The 21,976-nt window shown below is 43.1% G+C and overlaps 1 protein-coding gene across 10 annotated transcripts in view; it reads right to left on the bottom strand.

Annotated features, from left to right (window-relative positions):
* The window catches only part of sema5ba (sema domain, seven thrombospondin repeats (type 1 and type 1-like), transmembrane domain (TM) and short cytoplasmic domain, (semaphorin) 5Ba), a 198,935-nt gene that overhangs the window by 92,337 nt on the left and 84,622 nt on the right, over positions 1-21,976 (bottom strand). For all 10 annotated transcript variants that reach the window (XM_084022574.1, XM_084022573.1, XM_084022575.1 and 7 more), the window contains 3 exons: positions 19,184-19,399; positions 1,811-1,910; positions 1,207-1,252 (listed from right to left, as the gene is read on the bottom strand). In XM_084022574.1, coding sequence (XP_083878700.1) covers positions 1,207-1,252; positions 1,811-1,910; positions 19,184-19,352 — 315 coding nt within the window. In that variant the 5' untranslated portion in view covers positions 19,353-19,399. The remainder of the gene's footprint in view (positions 1-1,206; positions 1,253-1,810; positions 1,911-19,183; positions 19,400-21,976) is intronic.

Raw genomic sequence — 21,976 nt, 5'->3', positions numbered from 1 at the left:
AGCACAACACCTTCACAAAACACACACACTCTGGCCTCGGGCTGAGGATGCACACTCTTGTCTGTGTGAAGACACTCGACGCAACCCTGCAATTTCATTACATCCTCTGCAACATGGAGGATGATAAAATATTACATGTGTCGATTCTGATCTCAGAATACGACCTGTTTCTGCAGAACGGCATGTGAATAAATCAGCGTATTACTCATGGGATCAGACAATGCTGGTAGCTTTTCTTTAGAGACTGACATATTGATGTGAGGCTGAGGTGATGTCTGAAAAAATTAAAAACAAATATTATTTTTTCATCCTGTTTGAATTGTTCCATAAAATTCACATATGAGATGTGTCAATTTAAAAGATAGTCGCCTTTGTTTTTTGTTTTTTAGATCGCATCCAAAAATAGATGAGAAATCTAGATTTATCTAGAATATTTTCTTCCTGATAAACAAAGTATGCTTACATCAGCGAGTATCAGCTCATTTCAACCAATAATATCATGATAATAATCAATCAATCAATATCAATCAATCATCCATTACATTCCCAGCCTGTCTTCTTATTGGTGACATGCATCACATTAAATTTGATTGATGGGCAAAGATTAGAATCAATCAAAGTGAAATGTGAAGTGACAAGCATCACATTTTCACGTCGAAGTTAGGTCTTTAGTTTTAATATGAAACTAAGACAGAGATGTTGATGCAGACATGAAGTGAAATGAAGCTAGAAGCTGCAGAAGCTGGGATGTGGAGGAAGGACTTCCCGCCTGCTGTTTGCTCGTCTCGTTAACAAAATCAATCTTTGTAGTTTATAAGTTATATACGAGGGTCGTTGGAGGGTTCTTGGTCTGTTCCTCTCTCTAAGCATCTGATCACATGATGTTTACGCCTACCAGCAGTAGTGGTTGATGAGGTGGGTGTACTGCTAGAAAGACTGGTAGGTTACAGAGGAGGAAGTCGGTATACTCTCCTATACTGTATATTCCAATGGCTTACTGGCTGATAGGTGGGTATACCCCGTATACCTGCGGATACCCTCCACTACACCACTGCCTACCAGAAACTGTTACAAACTTGTAAAGAATGAATGAGTTTTAAAGACTTTCAACTCTCAAATAGAGGTCAACTGATCCCAGTCTCTGATAGATCATGAACAAAAAACCCTTCAAAACCAGCAGGGAAGTAGGAAGATCAGCGTGCCTACCTGTATCAGCGACATGTTACTGAGGTCCAGTCTGAACAGGTAGTTTCTGGAGAGACAGACACAAAAGGAGATATGTGAGTGTGTGTGCACAACATGACAAGACTTCATCCAGAAGCAAATGTGTTTAATGATGCAAATTAAGTCTCAGAGCACAGACAGGCCATCGGAGCTGCTGTCAACTTAAAGCAAAGCCGATTAAAGGCCACACTGTAACTGTCCGTCAGCCTTAAGTCGCTGTTCTTCGCTTCATGTGGGCGGTGAGGTTGGATAATGTTGCATGTTACATGTTGTGTCTTTTTAATAGGGTCAAAACAGGTAAAAGTGTTCTGTCTCTCTCTCTCTCTCTCTCTCTCTCTCTCTCTCTCACACACACACACACACACACACACACACACACACACACACACACACACACACACCTCTTCCAAGTTCATCCCTTCTGCTAAGGCCAAAGTTTGACTTGGTCCAACGAGGCCTCAGCGGAGCACTTAACAAGCATCATTATCCGAAAACCAGCACTGCATGAGTGAGTCAGAAAGGGTATCACGTTCTCAGTAATGTGCCCTGCGGGGTGAGACGCTGGAGTGGATTTACACTTTCTTACCTGGCACCCACAATAAGCTCATTCCTCGTCAGGTCAAGGGTGAGCTGGGAGAAGTCTTTCACGCCGGGGCGGGAGAACATGGACATCCAAGGACTGAGTGCTGAGAGAAAGGGAGGAAAGAGGAGGTTAGCAAAAGCTCAATCACGTCATAGTTTGTGAGGTAAAAGCGGTGATTTACAGATGATAACGAATGTATAGTTTGAATGTATGGCTTACGGCAGGTCGTGAATTAGCCACAGCAATCAATCTATTGGTTTCCTGTACATGGACACAAATAGTCTCTCACCATGAAAGCAATGCCAATGGAAAGTAAATTAGGATCCTTTTAATGGTGGACACATGAATTAAATGCATCCAGGTGACTAAGTGGTTTTGTTGCCTCAACCTTACTAAGAGTTTTTGTTGCCTCAACCTAATTAAAGATGTTGTTGCCTCAACCTAACTGAGAGGTTTTGTTGTCTCAACCTAAGTGGTTTTGTTGTCTCAACTTAACAAAAATATTTTGTTGCCTCAACCTAATTAGAGGTTTTGTTGCCTCAACCTAACTCAGAGATTTTGTTGTCTCAGCCTAACTAAGATGTACTGTAGGTGTTGGTGTAATACATGCAAGAGCATTGATCAAAAGAATGAGTGGTTCCAGTTTCCATCACATTTCCTAATTCCCCCTTTTGATCGCTTTAAATTGATTTTTCATTGACATGATCAATCCATCGTCCATCGAACCCGAGGCAACAATGTTGCAACAATGTTGCCTCGGGTTCCTGGGTTCGATTCCCGTCGATCCTGGGTTCGATTCCCGGGACCCTCTTGTTGTGAGGCGACAGTGCTACCCACTACACTACCGTGCCCCATGATCAAAATATCATGACTTGCAATTATTTTGGCCAGGGATAATTGTGACATGATTTTTTTATATTATCCCATGCATATTACATAATAAAGAGTTAATCATTTATTCAATCTCCCGTAGAAAAGCTGATTAGTTGCAGCCGTAGTGGTAAGAAGTGCAGTGAGCAGCACTGTGATGTGTCCCCTGCAGAGAGGGACAAAGCTTTCCAGCACATCAGGCCCAAAATCCTGATCCAGCCTGACGTCGGAACAAACGCTGCTGAAACCTCATCGCTGTTTGAACCTGGATTTTACAATCAGAATTTTAAAGCAGCGGAGCCGGCTGGGGCTTTTAACGTCACTTTGGAAACTGCAGGAAAGGAGCGTTTTCTCTTCAATCTTCATGTGACCCCCAGAGCTCAGACCATGGGACGGATTTCATCGCAAGGGAGTTTTTTGCACGGCATATAAGGGGATTTCTCATATTTTCCAAGCTGTACATATTATCACAGTGGTCGGTAGGAATTTAGATTCCCTTAACCAATTTGAAAAGCTGTATTTAATAGCTTTTAGCTATTTCCACAAAGTTTCAAGAAGGAAGACATTTATATACCACATTGTGAAACGTTGCTGCTGATAACTCATTATGGAAGTCATCCAACATTTAAAAGCTCCAACCGTATTGTCCTTTGAAGAATAAAGTAGCCGGTGTGAGTTGGAGGCTACGGGTGTGAGACGACATCAAAGTGTCTCAGACAGTCCCAGCAAGCAGAGAAACAAGCCTCCATCATGCAGAGGGACCAGCTTTAGGACTGACGGGGCCCATATGGCTCAAACAGAACCAGATATGGGAGTGGTGCAGGGACAGACGGCTGCAGCTACAGTGCAGTACAGCACTCTGGATTTAGGATGCCCGTATATAGGAAGAGATTATTAACGTCGCCAGTGTTGACAGGAAGACTTAGTGAAATGAGGAATATCTGCCACAACCTGTTTTGTCCAGATGTTGGACGGCAAAAAGTTTTCACTGAGCTCTTGTTGGACTGAACAGGACTCAAGCACTCAAGCACTCAGTATTGGCTTCACTTTTGAAAACAGGAGGTTGTTGTCTGGTATTTACAGAAACCATTTGCCATTTTAATAATGTTCGCAATATCAAAACTAGATATTTCAATAAATGAATCATCCCTCAGTGGCACCGCAACATAAGAACCATACGTCGTAACAAAATGGTACATGGTTAATTATATTAACAACAGCTCTCCTCCCTTTGAGAAACCTAAACTGAGTATTGCAATGCATTTTAATGAACCTTTAAAGTGAATAATAGACAGTAAAACTTTTATATACACAGGATTAAATCAGTGATAACCTCAGCTCGCATAATAAATCACTGGACGACCCGCTGTCATTCTAACACCAAATAGGCCATCTCGTACTCTCCATAAATATTTATATTACACATGTGCACACATAGCTCACAGTGGAGCGTGCAGCTCTGGGTCGGCCATCTTTGACCTGCAGGGTGGGTGTTGAAAACCAAACAAGGCCGGTACGAGGAGGTGAGTGGGACCATCTGCACATCGCTCTGTGATTTATGGATGCAGAGCAGCGGGGAGCCATCTTTAGCCTGTGTGTGTGTGTGTGTGTGTGTGTGTGCACAGTGTGCCTGCTAAAACAACTGCTGTGCACTCTCAGGATCATGGAGATCCAAATTTCACATAAAACTATAAGATGTTTAAAACTTTCCATCTGATTTCCTGTTTCATGTCTCCATGAGGGAGTTCATACAGTTTGGCTGTTGTTGCTATGGGGCAGCATTTCAGTGAGATATTGCAAATACTGTGACATTAAATGATGTACATTATGAAGCTAGGTTAACACTCTTTAGGGGGAGATATACCTGCAGATTAATTAGAGATGCAGGTCAGCAGTGTTTGTCAGGTTGTTCTAGTTATAATTCATTCATTCATTCATGCATTAAATACAATAAATTGTGAAAGCATCAAAGGGCTCAGAACATTACTAATGCAGTATATGATGACCATCCCCATGTTCTATTATGTCTAATTGTTGCAGTAATGTTTGTGGTACTATACACAGATTCAATGTTTAATGTAATACTTTGTTTAACCACTCGAGCCTAAACAAAAAAATGATCACAAATAATCTCCCTCCCTCCATAATATCACCTTCAGACACCAAGACCTTAAGAAACCCCATAGAAGAAGTCAGGCTGAGGAGTCAGGGTTTAGGTGTCTAAATGTTTTGACATTTGGAGAATTCTGCAAGCATTGCATTTTTCAGTGATTGGATGTCGAGCACTTCTGTTCTGGGAACTGTTTACAAACCTCCTTATTGTCCATCTGTCTAGTAAAGCCACCGTCCTCTGAATGTCCTCTGTCTCTAGTTTGTGGTTGTAAAGTTTCATGAGGCTGTGATTATCCTGGAGGTCACAACAGCTCATTGTATACAGTGACCTCAAGTCACTCCAATGCAATGGCTACTATGGAGACTAACATCATCAGACATGAATAAGATCCATTGGATCCACAAGAGTCTCAGCGTGCAGTCGGACCCACTTTTGCAACTCAAGACTGTTTAGGGACCCAAGTAAGCAGAAATAGTAATATACACCATTTTGGATTAGGAGAAAATAACGCATTTATACTGCATGGGTTCTGGTGGTACCCAAGAGTGTCCCTTGAGGGCCCCCATATAACCTCATTTCATTCACATATCTTGAGGTCAGGGGTCATGGGACCACTTTGAAAATCACAATGCCAGTTTTCAATCATCAGTGTAGGCTACCTTTGGAGCGTTATTCAAGCGGGGTTAGCATGCATCGATTCCTGAGGTTTACATGCTACCAGCTTGACTGGATCTTTAAGACTGAACCTTTTCACAAATCATTTATCTATTGCAACAAACCAGGACAAAAAAGGACAAAGTGCAGATTCTCTCGGCTTTCAAACTGATGTCCTGTTTGTGGTTATCTTCCTGCTGCTTTGTGCAGCCAATCAGAGAGCCTCATTAAGGCGTGTTTTAAGCACGGCACACACAGGTGAGGTGAGCCCAAGTTTCATTCCTTAGTTTCTCAGTCCGTCTATCTCCTGTGTCTGTTCTATTTCTGAAAGAATCTCCCCATGACGACACCAGCTGTCCTAATGGCTTGTGATTGGTCGGTCCATGAAATGAGTCATTATGGTTCAGAGATAGCACTTGCACATTGTCTGAAGCCCCCTCCTTGCACACCTTACTATGAGATTCCTGTGTGTGAGATCATTTCTGGTCCATGCCAACTTTTACAGGGTGAAGTGTGTGGAGGTGAGAAAGTAGGCCCGCTTTAATCTTCAAACTCTCCTTAGTTCGGGGTCCGGGATGGCACAGTGGTAGAGTTGGTGACCCATGTACCGAGGACGAGTCCTCACTGCAGCGGCCCCGGGTTTGAATCCGACCGGCGACCATTTCTGCAATATCATCCCCCTTTCAGTCTCTCTCTAAATAAAAGGCCAAAATGGAAAAAAAAACTCCTTAATTCCTCACAAAGTCACTTCCATCACTTCTCATGAGGACAAACGAGTGCTTCGCCATGAATGCCTTCAAGGAGAGATGTCCAAAAGTGTGACGCATTATTTCCTTATTTTTGTTTATCTCCGCTGCGAGGCTGTGTATTCGGTAGTGTGTGTGTGTGTGTGTGTGTGTGTGTGTGTGTGTGTGTGTGTGTGTCTGTCTGTCTGTCTGACCACCAGCCTAATATTTTAGTGCTCATTTATGACTGTGAGCTCCAAGCCTCCAGGAAGAGCGTCGAGCTTTGTAGCTAATTTTACAAAGAGGCCAACTCGTTTAATCACGCTTCCAGTTCTGTCACGTGGTACCACTGGACCCCCAAAAAATGTTCCCCATAGACTTACATTGCTAAAGTTGGGGATCATTTTATTCAACTTCCCTGATTTAACACTTGATTCTAGCACTTATTTAATTAATTAAGTTCTGGAAGTTTTTTCCCTTCCTGCATCCATGTAAATGAGCCTGAGACCGAGGAGAGCCTGAGCCTGAGACCGAGGCTGGGGCTGGGCTGGGCTGGATGGCGGGTTCAGGGGAATGCTTAAGTGTGCTCTTGGATATGGAAGATTGTGCGAAGATCTATGTAATTGTATCACCCGGCAGTTCATGTGCCACTCAGTAACTTCCAAAGGAATTACATGTCTGGTACGAGCAGTGTACCGTAACACCCCATCATTACTATCTCTGAGTGCAGCATATTCACCGTATGTGTTTACATTGCAGACAGTAAAGACTTTCTGCTGTGAAATGACAGGTAAACGTACAGCGGCGTTGTTCTTGCCAGCTAAATGACTTTGTTGTGTCATTCATTGGTGAGACCTGGCTGACTCTACTGTGCGTATGGAGATAAAACTGCGATCACAGGAACTTATTGGCTTATTATAAAGCTTTGTCACGGATGCTCCATACACACTTCATGTGAGTAAATGATGCCTGAAGGCTTGTTTTTCTCCCTTCCATCAAAAGTTGGATCATGTAACCAATGAAGGCAGAAGCCAGACATGAAATCAGAGAGATTACAGAACCAGGACTTTAACAAGTGGAACGTGAGGCTCATCTCAGTGTTGAGTAAAACACAGTACACATCCAACCCCGGGTTACACTGTAAATACAGTGTGGAGAACACCCTGAAACAGAAACGGGTGTCATTTAGACCGATGACAGACTGTTAAAGTGACTCCCTATACTCCCCATAAAATAAGATCATTACAGCAGAGCATATGACATGAACCATAAAATAAGAATGTGCAGCAGAGAAATAGATAACAAGAGGATTATTCCCACCGAGGCATTATGCACCTAACAGTAAAAACAGGAGCTGTTAGCGTTCACTTCAGAGATTTTAATGTGTCGCATAAATCACTTGAATTTCAAACCAAGAAGTATTACGCACATAAAAACATTTCCACACATAATGAATATATCTTCAAAAGCTTGTAAAAAGACAGAAGGTTGAATTTGATTCAGTAGAATGCAGCGGAGCTCGGAGACCGTGAGCTTGTTTATTCTCTTAATCTCACTGACAGCAAGGGGTCTTTCGTTGGCTGACATTTATCCTCCTGCTTACAAGTGGTTTTATATGCGCTGCTCATAAGTGTGTGACCGCGTGGTGGGCAAAGAAGGGGCAATAAAGCAGGGTGAATATGAAAGCCCCCCTCCCTCACTGTTGACTCGCGGGGCCGAGCTGGACTTGATAAACGATTATTGCGTTATTTTTCTCCCCTCTGCAATCCACTGGCAGACGGATAAATGCATTGCCGTGGCTGCCAGAGGGATTCATTCGTCTCACACTGACATAAATCATAACCTTTCTATCTACTCCCATCTTTTACTAAAACGTCTTCCCACTGCAATACCAGCATGTAGGCAGAGTGAGGTGGCACCCGACTGATCCGAGTCTGGATGCAGAGTAGTCAAAGCAATGTATTATGGAGTTGAAGGAATGAAAACACAGCATATTGTGGACTAAACAGACACACACACACACCGCACACACACACAGCTCTAGCACAATGGTTTATCGCTTAAAACCTGATGGAATGTGAGATTCCTTCAAGTTGGAGCTCAGAGGAGGCTGTCTGATAAAGATCCAATCTCACCTGCATCTAATCCCTCTAAATTTGAGCCGCTGGGCTCGTCTGCTTGCTCCCCCGTCAACCTTTGTCCGTCTCTGAGCTGGGAGGATGATGTTATTACAAGCGAGGTGCAAACTTAAATATTGGGCACATAATAGGTCCTCTTAATAATGTGCTCCTTTTGATTCACCGTATAAAGTAGAATCTGATGGGGTCCATCACAGCAGTAATACAAGTGTTTTCTGTTTTGCTCCAGACCTATTTGTCACAGACTTCCCTGGGGTGCAACCAGACAGCAACCCCTAGTTCTGAAAAGTGAAGCCAAAACTGAAATGCCCTAAACATGCATTCTCTCTACTGTCCATCAAAAAGACTGAACTAAGAACAAACCAGTCTGCAACGAGGAACTCGGGCAGGAAGAGAAACAGGGAACACAGAAGGAACCAATGCAGGAACATAGACATCATTGACTAAGGCAGATGAGCTGACACTGACACAGGAAAACACAACACACACAACATCCACAACAAGCTAATGAGACAACAAGATGCATGTGGGCAGACATGAGGACAGGCTGGAAACTAATTCAAACAACACAGGAAATAACTAAACTAATCCCAAGACCATGACAACTCAGCTGTGACCACAAGTGTCCACGTGTGAAACTTCAATGAGACCTGCCTTATCACAGAGATGTTCTGCTCAAAGGAGCAGCTGTAAAATTAAGGACAAACACATTTCATTTCCTATGAATGCTTCACAATCAAAGTCCCCTGTTGTTTGTGCTGCTTTCTCGTCCTCTTTACAGTATTAGTGGACTGTTTTATTGAAGAAGTACTTTGTAATTATTGTTTCTTTGACCATGCTGCTCTAAATAATGATGCATGAGTCAGGCAGTGTCTTATCTCCCACGATGCAAGACCCAAGAAAGCTTTCAGAGACAAAGTCCAGCAGGGACAGATATAAAGATCAAGAGAGACTCGTATCATTAAGGGCACTGAGTGGGCGAGAGAGATTTAAAGAAGTTTGGCTGTATGAGCAAAGGTTAAGAAATGGCCTTAAATCCATTGGAAGTTCTGGTATGACTGGAGGAAAAGTGCACGACGAACCACCGGCAGAGGAAGAAACTTAAATCACCTTTAAAACCACATTTCAGCAAACTGGAGTTTTCTCACTTTGTCTTTCAAACAAACACAGGACCTTCACCCAGGAGGCCGCTGTTCATGTCCCGTATGAAACCAAGTCCTTGCGTTACTTAGAGAGTAACTTAACCCCCAAACCATGTTGTTCAGCTGAAAACCGTATCTGGTGTTGTTGATGGAATGAGGTCCAAATCTTGACATTTCAGTGAAAATATTTGAATCCCTCATGTTGTGTTTTAAGTATGAATACTTCTCTCTACCCGCTTTCACACGCTTAATCCAACTGAATTTGCTATTGGGCTGATCTGGAGCCAGGTGACGTATCTAACGGATCACACTGAGAAGCAACAGATGCCAGTATCAAAACAGGAAGGGCGTGGTAAAGAAGCTTGATTTGATTGGCTGCCTGGGCCAAGGGTGACATTGATGAGCGCTGCTAATGCTAATGGTTTAGTTTCAAATTCATCAAAAAGAGTAAAGGTCTGTACTGTGATTGTAATGCTACACTGGTTAATAAACATCAGATGAAGATATAAGCAACCAACAATAGAAACCACAATCATCCCCTTAACCTAACCAAGTACTTTTGTTGCCAAAGTAAAAGTATGTTGGAAGTTTATTTGGGAAGGACACCATCAGGTCATAGTTTGAAGTTTCGGGCCACCGACCGAGCACTGGTATCTGACGAGTTGGCAGTGACAGCAAATGTTCACACATTAACATCCTGCACTCTATCATTCATTTTTTGTACCATTATCATTATAATCAGGCATCTAGTTGAGTTCCCCCCTAAGGCGCCGCCATGTTTAATGAGCTATGAATGACACATATTGCACCAAATGTATCTGTCTATCATCACCTTCCTTCGGGCGAATACACAAAACACAATGTCTTGCTAATGGGATGACGACCTGCTGAAAATAGGCAATATTAAAAATGGTTATCTTCGGGGCAAAGTGGTCGATGCAGAACCGCTAACGAAACAGGTGACACGGAGATCGGCTGCCATCTGGTACATGATTCTGTGAATGAAGGATCACCTCCAGTGTCAATTAGCACCCATGCTATATGATTGCACTCTGAATACATTTAGCTGGACCGACAGCAATACTCTTTCTTCCTGAGACTACTTGAAATGTGAAAATAACAACTGCGGCTGAATGATGGCAAAGGAATGAATCCATTCTGCAATATCCAAATTTACATACAATATCCATTCAGTGTAAAGCACCTCAACATTTTCTGTTGTAGATCTGGAGTGAAGCAGCAAAACTTTCCCTGCACTGACAGACATTTTCACACCTCTGCCTTATCTGGCCAAAATGTTGGTCTAGTTCGTATCACTCTCCACCCTTCCTGGTGCTCAGTCTCCACCCCGTCCCGTTCTTCACTATCTCTGCTGTTCTAACTTTCCATTTTCAGTGTGGCTGCACTTGTAGAGAGGCCGATAGTTGGAGAGAGTGCCTCAGTGGAGCACAACTGTCCCTCCATCCACCCCCCATCTTTTCATCACTCCATCCTCCCCCCTCTCCTCCCACTTGACTGAACTCAGATAGAGGGGTCTGCGGGTTATGTGCTGAGCTGAGAAGCTGCCTGGGGAGACTGGGGACTGAGCAGCCACAGGAGGAGCAGCGCTGGGGGCCAGGAGGCTAACAGCTTCTCTGCCGGTAAAGATGTTTGTCTGCCTCAACAAACCAATTGGGAAGCAGCATCCGACGCTGTCAAGTCAATCTCACACACCGATGTGCTGGTCCTTATGAAGTAAAACAGACAGATATGTGAGTAATAATCTCAGAGAGAGAGAGTGAGGAGAGAAAAAAAAACATTCAGACATGCTGTCTGTTAAACGAATATATTTTTCAAACATCGCTATCTGTAACATAAATGTCCAGCAATGGCTTCATTCAAACACATCAGCACTGTTCAGAGGGAGCAGCAACAAGACAACAATGACACTGTTCACCTTCCTTCCCCGGTGTATTTAATCTGTGTGTTTTCCTTGTGTCGGTAGTGCTAATCGGGTTCCAGCCTTAGACTGTATTAAAAGAAGTGTACGTAGTCATGGTGACGTCGCCCATCGGTTTGTGGACTACAGGTTTGAAGCCTGGAATTCAGCATTTTTATCGTTGCATCTTGGATTTTGTCCATTGCAAAGAGTGAAAGGAAGTGACCATATTTGGACTGCAGAGGAGCGACAGGTGGATCTGATGAACGCATGCGGCAGAGCAGCAACCTTACTGGATCTGGATCCATCTGGATTCTGGTGTGCAGCTGTTAACAAAGTTAGCTTCATAATTCAAGGTCAACTTTACAGCTCACCAGATCACCAGGTAGCCCCGCCCCCTAAAGCATCCCCTGCTTACTGTCTGTCCGTCTGTTGGACTCTAAATGGACCATCATTTACTAAATGAACATCATGCTGGATTAAAGAAGACTTGAAACTAGAGTTGAGACCTCAAACTTGTGTATATAAAGTTTACTGAAATGCAGAGGAGTCGCCCCCTGATGGTCAATAGAGAATACAAGTTTGAGACACTTCAGCGTTGGAGCTCCTAGAATTGAATGTGATGCACCTGTAGCCTTAAGGTGCTGGCATTCGATTCAGGGAAAATTCAAGGAAATGTTGCCTGTTTGCAACCTTGATTTTAGTAGGACAGTAACCCATTCAAACATGAGGACATGTGAAAATGCCAGTGCATTTTAACAATGAGGCAGGAGACAGCACAGACTGTGAAAGTTCAGAGCAATTTTCCTGCTGCCTTCTCACTTTCCTGTTAAAGCAGCAATGAAGCCTTTAAACGTTTTCTATTCTCTCATCGTCTTTGCTATCTCTCGGGCCAGCATCAGATATCATGACATACCATCAGTGGGTGAGAGGCTGGCCCCGGCAGCATGCTAAGCTCCATTCAGCTGCCTGATGGATGGCTGCAAAAACACACCACGGCCCCGATAGCACCGCTCCAATTAGACTGTAATCACGAATGAGGAGGGAAACACAAACAAAGGCAAAGGGAGACAAGAATGTAAAATAAGATCAGAAAAGCAGGGCAGATACTTTGTCTTTTAAGTGAACGCTCGTGTCTCACTGAACATTGCTCTCATGGTGCTCGAGAGCCCTTGAGGTGGCAACACGGCGGCTTAACGACAACACCATTACCCAAACGATGAAAGAGATAAAAGGATTGCGCCGTGTGCTATACATTTTCTGCTTATTATGGAGCATAAAAAACGGCTGAAAGAGGAAAAAGGTGACAAGAGAAAGAGAATATAAGAGGAGGAGAAGGAGGTAAGACGGGCAGAGAGAATAGCTCAGGCTGACAGGAGAGGGTATAAAAAGCAAATGGAAAAGACAAGACTTGCACAGAATTGAAAAGGAAATGGGCAACGACACGATTTCTGTTCTCCTTTGTCTCTGTTCAGAGTGATTTGAGCAGACGACCCCGATGATGGTGTGAAGTCACCTAATCCATCACACAGCTCCTCCTCTTCTCCGCGAAGCCTGAGCCAAAGGTCTTATTATCAACCATTACTTTCCTCACGCTCTCCCCCATGAAACACCTTGTTGCCTTGATGGATATTGTTGCACTGGGAGTGATGAAGGCGCAGGGTTTATCTATTTCTCTTACTGACCTCTTTACACACACATATGCTCTGAAACCAGCTGTCTGGGCCTCGTAACACAATGCACAGCCGACTCCATAAAGTCCAAAAAGAAAAACAGGCTCCATCTCTATATTCAGAGTGTTCCACTTGCTGCCCTCATGCCATGCTCTTATCAGACCCCGAGTCTTCTGCTGCGAGCTGCAATCATCCATCTAGATCCGGGGCTGGTACAGTGTGTGCCTGTGGGTGGAGGTTACGTGGTTCCACTGGCGTATCCCTGCATCGCAGCTGTGGTGATGTTGGCATGAGACCATGGCACGTACAGCAGAACGGCCGACAGAAACGCAGAGCGTGCAGCATTCGTGGTGCCTTCTCGGAGATTGGAGGAATGCAATGCTGTCAAGGCCGGAGTAGAGAGAGGTTTGATTCCTGACATGATGGAAGTCTGTCTCGATGATGGTCGCTGTCACTTACAGCTTTTATATCCCGTCACATCTTCTTTGTAACATTGTTGGTGAGAATTCCAACACCTACCTACTTCAGTGCATTAAATAATGCAGCTTGGCCAGTGCTCCAAAGCTTCAAACTATGACGTTCGATGTCCTTCATCAAAATACACTTTTTACATCATAGGGTCTTTTGAAAATAAACTTTTGTCTTCACAGGAAGTTTGGTTGAGGCAACAAAATCACCTTCAGGTTTAGGAAAAAGAGCGTGCTTAATCTAACACTAACAGCAGTCTCTTGGAATAAAGTTGCAACAACATATATATATATATATAATACTTAAATCCACACACATATATGTTTTACACTCAGCGTTAACGTTAAATTTTAAACGTATTGTCTAGTTCACTGTGAAATTGCTAAACTCTGTTTAGTATCTAAACTTAGTAATTATGTATGTTTTGGTTCACTCTCACTTCTCTCATTGTGTGGTTCTGGGCTGCAGCAGGCAGATGTTTTGCTGAAAACAGCTGCCGGCTGACAGAGTCAGTTACAGACAAGCTGGTGAACATAGTTGAGCATTTAGCAGCCGGAAAGACAGATATTTCCCTCAGGAGTTGGTGGAGGAGACCAAAAACAGAGCTAAAAGAAAGAGAATATTGGATTTTTTATATTGGGTGACCAAAAAATCCAAAATCCAAATAATGATAGTGTTGCTCTGTGAACATAACGTCGATGACTCCCAGGAGTAATCCCGAGAGTAGTCAAGTTGGCATCTCAGCAGAGTCCGATGCAGACTGCTAACTGGCCTGAAGCTGGAAACACCATATAGTAGCTCCACCTGCTGCTGTGATGCTGCTCTACTACTCCTGCTTTTTGGTCTATGGCGACGTGGTTGGGATGGATCCATCTCGGCGTGGCTGTGCCTGCTGCCATGGACTACTACTGCTGATACTATTGCTTCTGTTAATGCCACCACTACTGTTAATGCTACTACTACTATACTACTACCAACACCAAATGCAGTTGGAACCCAAGGGCCTGGGCTGCACCAGATTTCTGCCTAAAAGCCTAAGGCAGTTTTTTCTGGCCACTGTCGCTGTAACGCTTGTTCCTGGGTGATGTTAGGACTTTGAAAATGTATTGACTCTGGAAATCATGAGTGTACTCTAGTCCTGCTCAATGTGTTAAGTGTCCTGAGATGACTTCTGTTGTGATATGACACTATAAATGAAATTGAATTGAATTGAATTAGATGGGGACATGGACATGGGCTCAAATGGCACTTAAGGTGCACACACAGGCACATGAGACTTGCAAAGCATCTGGTGAAAATTTCTGTGTTTGAGAAGCTAGAAGCAAGTGGTGTCAAACATACGGCCAGAGGGCCTGAAGCCGGCCCGCCAAATGTTGAATCCGGCCAACTGGATGACTTTACAAAGTGTCAACATTGATCTACTCCTGTTTGTCCACTGGGGGTCTCACTGTCTTACTCAGCAAAGCTGGACAGGTGTGACACTGTCGAGCGTCTGCTGGTGGAGTAGTCTCTACTAACGTCTCTGAGTACAGAGACAGTGGAGTAGAGTGGTGGAATATATCTTTGTCAAAGGGAGAAAAGTGGACTTCCTATTTCTTAACTAGAAAGTAATGGAAGCCGATGTTCTCTGTGTTCACAACATCTTTCAGTCATCAAGGAATATAACATTCAGAATCACAATTAAAAGCTCTTGGCAAAAACACAAGAACTTACAAGAATAACCGAGAACAGAGAGGATAAATTGTTGTCTGTTTTTAGTCGAAGCCAAAAGTCTTTTTTGTGACTGGATTCATTAATTGTGAATGTTTTCCGAATGTACTTCTTTACACTAAAAGAAAAGGAAACATTTGGAGTGAACATTTGTTATTTTTAGGTACTTATGCAATGCTTTTACTGGCCCGCCCACTTGAGATCAAATTGGGGCGTATGTGGCCCATGAACAAAAAAGAGCTGGACATCCGTGAGCTAATGTTAGTACTATTTTCCTGTTGCCCTGAGTAACGTGTTCATTTTTAGGGGACATTTGTTTATATAAGTTTTCATTGTGTGTTACAGATAAAGGAGTGATTATTAGACAATAGCCTGCAGACTGGATGACATGCAGCAGGCGATAGGAAGCTCATTACAACCGTGACAGACTCATGAGCAACTTGAAGTCGATGGCGTTACAATGTTGTCTTCACAACTGTCCCCAAAGGACAAAAATCTGTTATTGCATATTTAATAAAATTATTTGAACATGCAAATGCAGGCGAACAGTAAAATGATTATAATACCCATCCAGGTTTACAGACTCTGAAGACTATCAATCATGACTGGTAGTTTTTATTTTCAGATTGCACTCAGTTTAACTTTTAGAAAGTGCATCTTTTTATCAACGCCAGGAGGAACTCAGGATGAATCATCTACATAAAAAAAAAAAACTAGCCATTGATGTATTCATGAATTTGTCCCGACATATCTGACAAATCCAGTTTTGTGTCTGTGGAGCCGAAGTAGAGAGGCTTAAAACCAGAGGCTGGAGCTTTGATGCAGGCAGCATGCTCCAGTGGAGGGGCCGAACTCAGGGGCCACAGGAAGATGACTGACCCCTTCAGCCAGTTTAGGATTAAATCACACTGTGTCACACACAGAGCGACTAACTGTCACACAGAAACCCACTTAGATAGGCAGTCACATACACAATCCAAAACAGAAACAAGCACAAACACTTGCTGTCGTTGGTATTCACACTGTGTGAAATCTCTTTCTCTGGCTGCTGGTCTCCGCCAGGTAGCACTTCAACAAGCCGCTATAAAACGCTCATCAATCACAGAGGCTAATCTCAGGTTCTCGCTGACACTTTCATTGTGCTGGCCTTTTCTATACGGCTGCCTCCACATAATGTCCCTGCTCTGCCTGCTTAGACAGGCCGGCAGCCCTGCAGCTCCCGGCGGTGGAGCTTGAGCTAATCTGGACATCTGGAGGCCTGGTGGGTGAAGCAGGACGCAGGTAAAGACCTGGAGCTTAGGCGACCTCGCCTCGGTTTTGTGGAGAATGGGAAAAGCCATTATCACGGCTGCGGCGTACATTGTTTCAGCATCGACACTGTGATGTGAGTGTGTGCAACAGTCACATCGCAGGACGTGTGATGTTGGTACATTTAAGGTACATTTAGCTGCTTAATAAAAGGAAACATGATTCTCATGTTCAGGAGTAATCCTGTATTAATGATTAATGAGCTACAGTTTAGGTCGGCCTGCCAGTTTCATGATGGACTTTCGTTTTACACTTTTTAAACACGCGTTCTGTGTGGGAGGAGCCTCTCTCCCCACCGGGAGTAACGGGGATCCATGTCAACCGGGACAGACCTTTCATATCAAACCGCTGAGTTTATGAATGCATATTCTACTCGATCACACAATTGTTTCTAAATCTAGACTATAAAATTAAAAAATAATCAATGTCCGTTTTGTTCCGGCATCGTGCAGCCCTAAGCACAGCTCTGTGTTTCCACGTTCAGCTCCATCAGAGTTCAGACATGAGTGAGTTGGCAGGGAACCACACTGCAGCCCAAAAACAGAGGAAAAAAGTCTTGAGGAAATTTCTGTCATATTGTTTTGGGGGCAGAGTATATTTCTAATCACAAGAAAACCTTGTGGCCACCTCTTCAATTTTCTGCTTCTGTCCAGTGGCAATTTTTTTGAGGGGGGGGGCTCCAATCTCAGTCACACAAACAGAGCCATTCAAAAATAAACACAGCAATTTTGTGGGTGTTTACCTTTCATTTTGCCATATCTATCTGTGATTCATCAGCCCCAAACTGTTCTGTTGCATTCCACGCTGCAAGGAAGACCTTGTTTCTCGCCCACTGTACAGAAGAACAAGCTGGATAGCGAGCGTCATTATTCCACACAATCATTTCTATCTTGTCCTCTATCTTGCTCTCTGTGTCTCTAGCTGCATGTCGGCCTGCCAGAACGGTGAGGCTTTATTGCAACTGGCACAGGTACACGTTTATGAAAACAGTTTATTTTGTTGCTGTGAAAAGCGGCTTGTAAATGTTCCTGTATATGAAAACACAGGAACTGGTAAACAGCGACACATCCAACGATTTTAAAGTGTCTGAGGCCTTTATGTACAGAGATATGTGCACCATTTCACTGCCTGTCCAGAGGTGATCAGAGAGATTTGAAACCCTGACAGCAATCAAACTTTAAAGGAGAAATCCGGTCATTTTTTACCCCCATTTTCGTTGTCCCCAGGGTCACCCCGACAATGGCTGTTAAATGCATTCAGTGTCTTATTTTGAAATTAACTTCCAGGTCTGTTGCTGATCACCTAGAACTTCCAGAGAACCTCATGGCAACCCTCAGAAAATGTTTCTGCTCTGCAGGGTTTAGGTGTATGTGGAGCATGACGAGAGCAGAAGCTGAACCTGTTCTGGCTTTGTTTAATTATCTTTCACTCAAGGTCATTTAAAGGAGAACCCCTTCCTCCTTGTATGATTGCTGAGCGTTGGTTCGAAGAAGCCTTGACACAAAAATCTGATAATCACTAGTTTTTGACAGTTTCGGGTAAAAATCAATGTTTTTTTACCTTGATTTGAACAAAATGAGCGCCACTTTATCAATAATTTACCATGTTATCTTGAAAAGAAATGAAAAGAAGAATGTATTTTTTTCTCTCATATCTCCACAGAGAACAAAATGAAGGAGAAACGTCTAATAAATTAAAGTAAATGGAGCCGGGTTTAACAACAGCAAAACTATATCAAAACATTTGTGTACAAACTCTCACACAAACTGGTGAGGTCGACAGGCAGCAACTGAAAAAGGAAGCCAATGTTGAAGATCCCTAACAACTGCATTCTTTCTAATCGCCATAAGGGGGCGACTCCTCTTCTTGCAAAAGGAAATCTGATTGTATAGAAGTCTATGAGAAAATTATCCTAGTTCTCACTTAATTTATTATCTCAGTAAACATTGTAAACATGAGTTTATGGTCTCAATCTCTAGTTTCAAGAGATTTCAACTCATATAGTAAGTTATGGTCCACTTAGAGTCAAATAGACCAGAAAGCATGGTATGATTTAGGGCGGGGCTACCTTGTTATTGACAGGTTGTTACCATGGCGTTGTCTGTGTTTCCATCTTTTTTTTTTTTTTTTTTTAGATTATTTTTTTGGCAAGAGCGCCATTAAAGGCTTTCTATTCCTTTATTCGGACAGTGTGGAAACAGGGAGAGAGAGGGAGATGACATGCGGGAAACACGTCCCTGGCTGGAGTTAATTGGAACATTCGGTGCTAAAAATGTCTTATTCAGCGTTCAGCCGTATTTAGCTCCACCCTCTCTTGTCACTTCTGTTTGCAAAAAATGGTCACGGCCAAAAATCATGGTGGTGACGGCCAGCAATCAAGATGGCGAAGGCCAACCAAGATGTTGCCAGCCAAAAATCTAAATGAAACCAGAATACTTCCGATACCAAAATCGTGTCCCGTCGCCTCCAGAATCTGCATATGATTGCAGATTCTGTTTGTAAAGAAGATCTGAAATCTTACAGGGACATGGTTCAACAGTAAGAGAGACATCTGATTATAGGCAGGTTTTACACTCTTGTGTCCATGAAAACATCCTCAGTATATAACATATACATATATATGTTTATATAACAAGCAGTTGTAGATGATGTCTGACCTTGGATGGAAACCTTTGGATGTTCTTTCTTCGTGCACTCTGGTTGGGCCAGCGGGTCAAACAACGCCGGCGTCGTCGGGGCGGCCGAATCCTGCGTGGAGACAGACGGGAGGAGGAGGAGGAGCAGGAAGAGGGACGAGGGGGCGGAGTCCTGCGAGGACGCCGTCATGGTGATGACCTCTCCTCTAACTGCCAAGGTGGGCCTCTGGGATACAGCTGGAGCAGAGGAGACACAATGCAACATTTTTATACCTGGCTTCAAAGGAAAGAATCTCTCCCTCTGAGTCACTTCATCTCTTCTCTCCGACTTCCAATTCCTGTGGGCTCTGAATGCAGCATAGAGAAACAGAAAGAGATGGAGAAAATAATGCAAAAGGCTTCACATTTGGGGGGAAAAGGACAAAGAAGGGATGCTGGGTAACTGGAGGATGGCCGCATGTAAAGCTGAGTAAAGCACAGAAAAAAAAGAGAACCAGCGGAAAGAAGAAATACCTAACCTGTGACCTCAAGATAATTATGTAAAATATGCAATTAAACTTTGGGACTTCATTTAATGGCTGATTAAAATTAAAATGCTGCGGTTGACTGCTCAATGAAGCGAAACTTCCACAAGTGGATGAAGCAGAAATGTGTGGCTTCTTAGAGGAAAACGTCTGCACATCTGTTCGTTCCCTGTTTTTTTACTGTGTGATGCATAACAACGTATGACTCATAGCAGGGCATTGGGATGTGCGCATGTGCAATAGTCACATCCCAGGACGCGCAATGTTGGGAAATGAATAATAATAGTAAACTTTATTTATGGAGCACTCATCAAAACAAAGTGCTTCACAGAGAGAAAATAAAACATCAATGTGAAGATAAAATACACGAATTGCAAGAGTAAAAAAACAAGGAGTTAAAAAACTATAAAAAAAAACGAGTATTTTTATGATTAAAGTGTGATTTTGGGAGAGAACACTGACATCTTTTTCGTCGGGCAGATCATCTCTTCGGCCTCGGGGCCTTGATCGCAAACACGTCACATTAAAACTATAGCAGCTTGATACAAAGGAAAACTCCCATGATTGTTATTTTCACGACTAATCCAGTATTTCTGATTAATGACCTACAGTCGAGGTCGGCCCGCCAGAGTTTCATGAAGAAATCCACCCACCCGACCCAGATTAAAACGAGGGTCCTGTCATTATCGCTTTTATATCGATACAACCAGAGTTTTTAATACATTTCTTCCTAGATTGAGAGTCTTAATTTAGCTCTCAAAGTCCAGCAAGTTGATGCATTTACTTTTAAAATGTAAAAAATGTAGGGTGAAAATTCTACTCCTATTCCTAATTTTTTCATACCGCAATATATATTGGAGAAAAAAGAATATTACAACAGTTTGTTCCACCATGGTGCAGCTGTAATATGCACTCATCCTCTGGCCTCCATATCCAAGTAGTATTCAAGCAGGCAGCCAGCAGACACACACACAAAACACACATCCGGAGTAAATGCAATCCTCCAGTCCGAACATATGAGTCGACAGCGCTGAGCTGAAACAAGCAGTTCATCATCTGCCGCCCTGCGCGCCTCACGATGTTAGCTTAGCGAGGTGTAATATAATTTAAGGAGATTAAAAACTGAGAGCATCAACTTTCTGCAGCACTTTGGCTGGGTTACGCGTCTCTGTAGTGTTTTCCTCTCTAATGCGTCAATCAATAACAAATTATTAGCTTGGTTGAGTTGCAAATCAACCATCTTGCCCTGCAATCAATTATCCCTCTCACTACAGCTGCTAACCAATTAGGCAAATGCACGGAGTGCCCATGTTTGTCATTCCAACACAGTGGAGCCAACAGACTGCCAGCTACTGCCAACCACCATACTGCTGACGAACCCGGTGGAAGCATTCAAAGTACTCATTCAGGCGTCAAGTTACATATAAAGGTCCATGTTGACAAACCATCCAGAATGACTAGTTTCAGTGATGTATCCATCAGCTTCAAGTCTCGCTCTCTATCGTAGCAACTCAGGTGTGATAGAAACGTTCAACCTGAGACTGCTGTGACACCGCGTGTCCAAAAGTCTTGTTGTGAAGTGACGCGTGTGTGATGGTTTTCCGAAGCCCAAATAAGCCCAACGTTGGTTTTGTTGCCTAAATCTAAAGTTAAGTTTGTTGCCTAAACCTAACGTTGGTTCTGTTGCCTTAAACTAACATTCGCTCTGTTGCCTAAATCTAACGTTCATTTTGTTGCCTAAAACCAACGTTTGTGTTGTTGTCTAATCCTAATGTTGGTTTCATTGCCAAAAACTATCGTTGGTTTTGTTGCCCTGAATCTAAGGTTCATTTTGTTGCCTAAATCTAACTGTATGTAGTTATTTAAAGTCCGACCATGATGATTTTCCTAAACCTAATTAAGAAGTTTTGTTGCGTTACGTCATCCCGACTTACAGAAAAAGTAGTCGTGCCAAGTGACACGAAAAACCCCCAGACAATCTGTCTCGCTCAGCATGACCTCAATAAATTACATTTTGTGACTGTTTCATGCACTGCCGTGAGACGAGGTCGATCACTCATACTTCTCACTGTGTCCTTGAATAATCTAAGAGCAATTGTGTTTGAGTCTTACTAAAAAGTCTGCTGGAGATTGGTCTCACGAAACATAGGTCCACTTCAGGGTTTGTTAAGGTGTCAGAAGACCATCGCTACATTCAAAACACCTTCTGACACCTAAATTCTGATACCTGAACTTGCATATTGGTCAAACACCAATCCGATACAAGTACTTAAAAGTGGAATCACAGAAC

Source organism: Eutrigla gurnardus, assembly GCF_963514095.1.
Source record: "Eutrigla gurnardus genome assembly, chromosome: 12".
Taxonomy (NCBI): Eukaryota; Metazoa; Chordata; class Actinopteri; order Perciformes; family Triglidae; genus Eutrigla; species Eutrigla gurnardus.
This window is presented reverse-complemented; position numbering and strand designations above follow the sequence as displayed.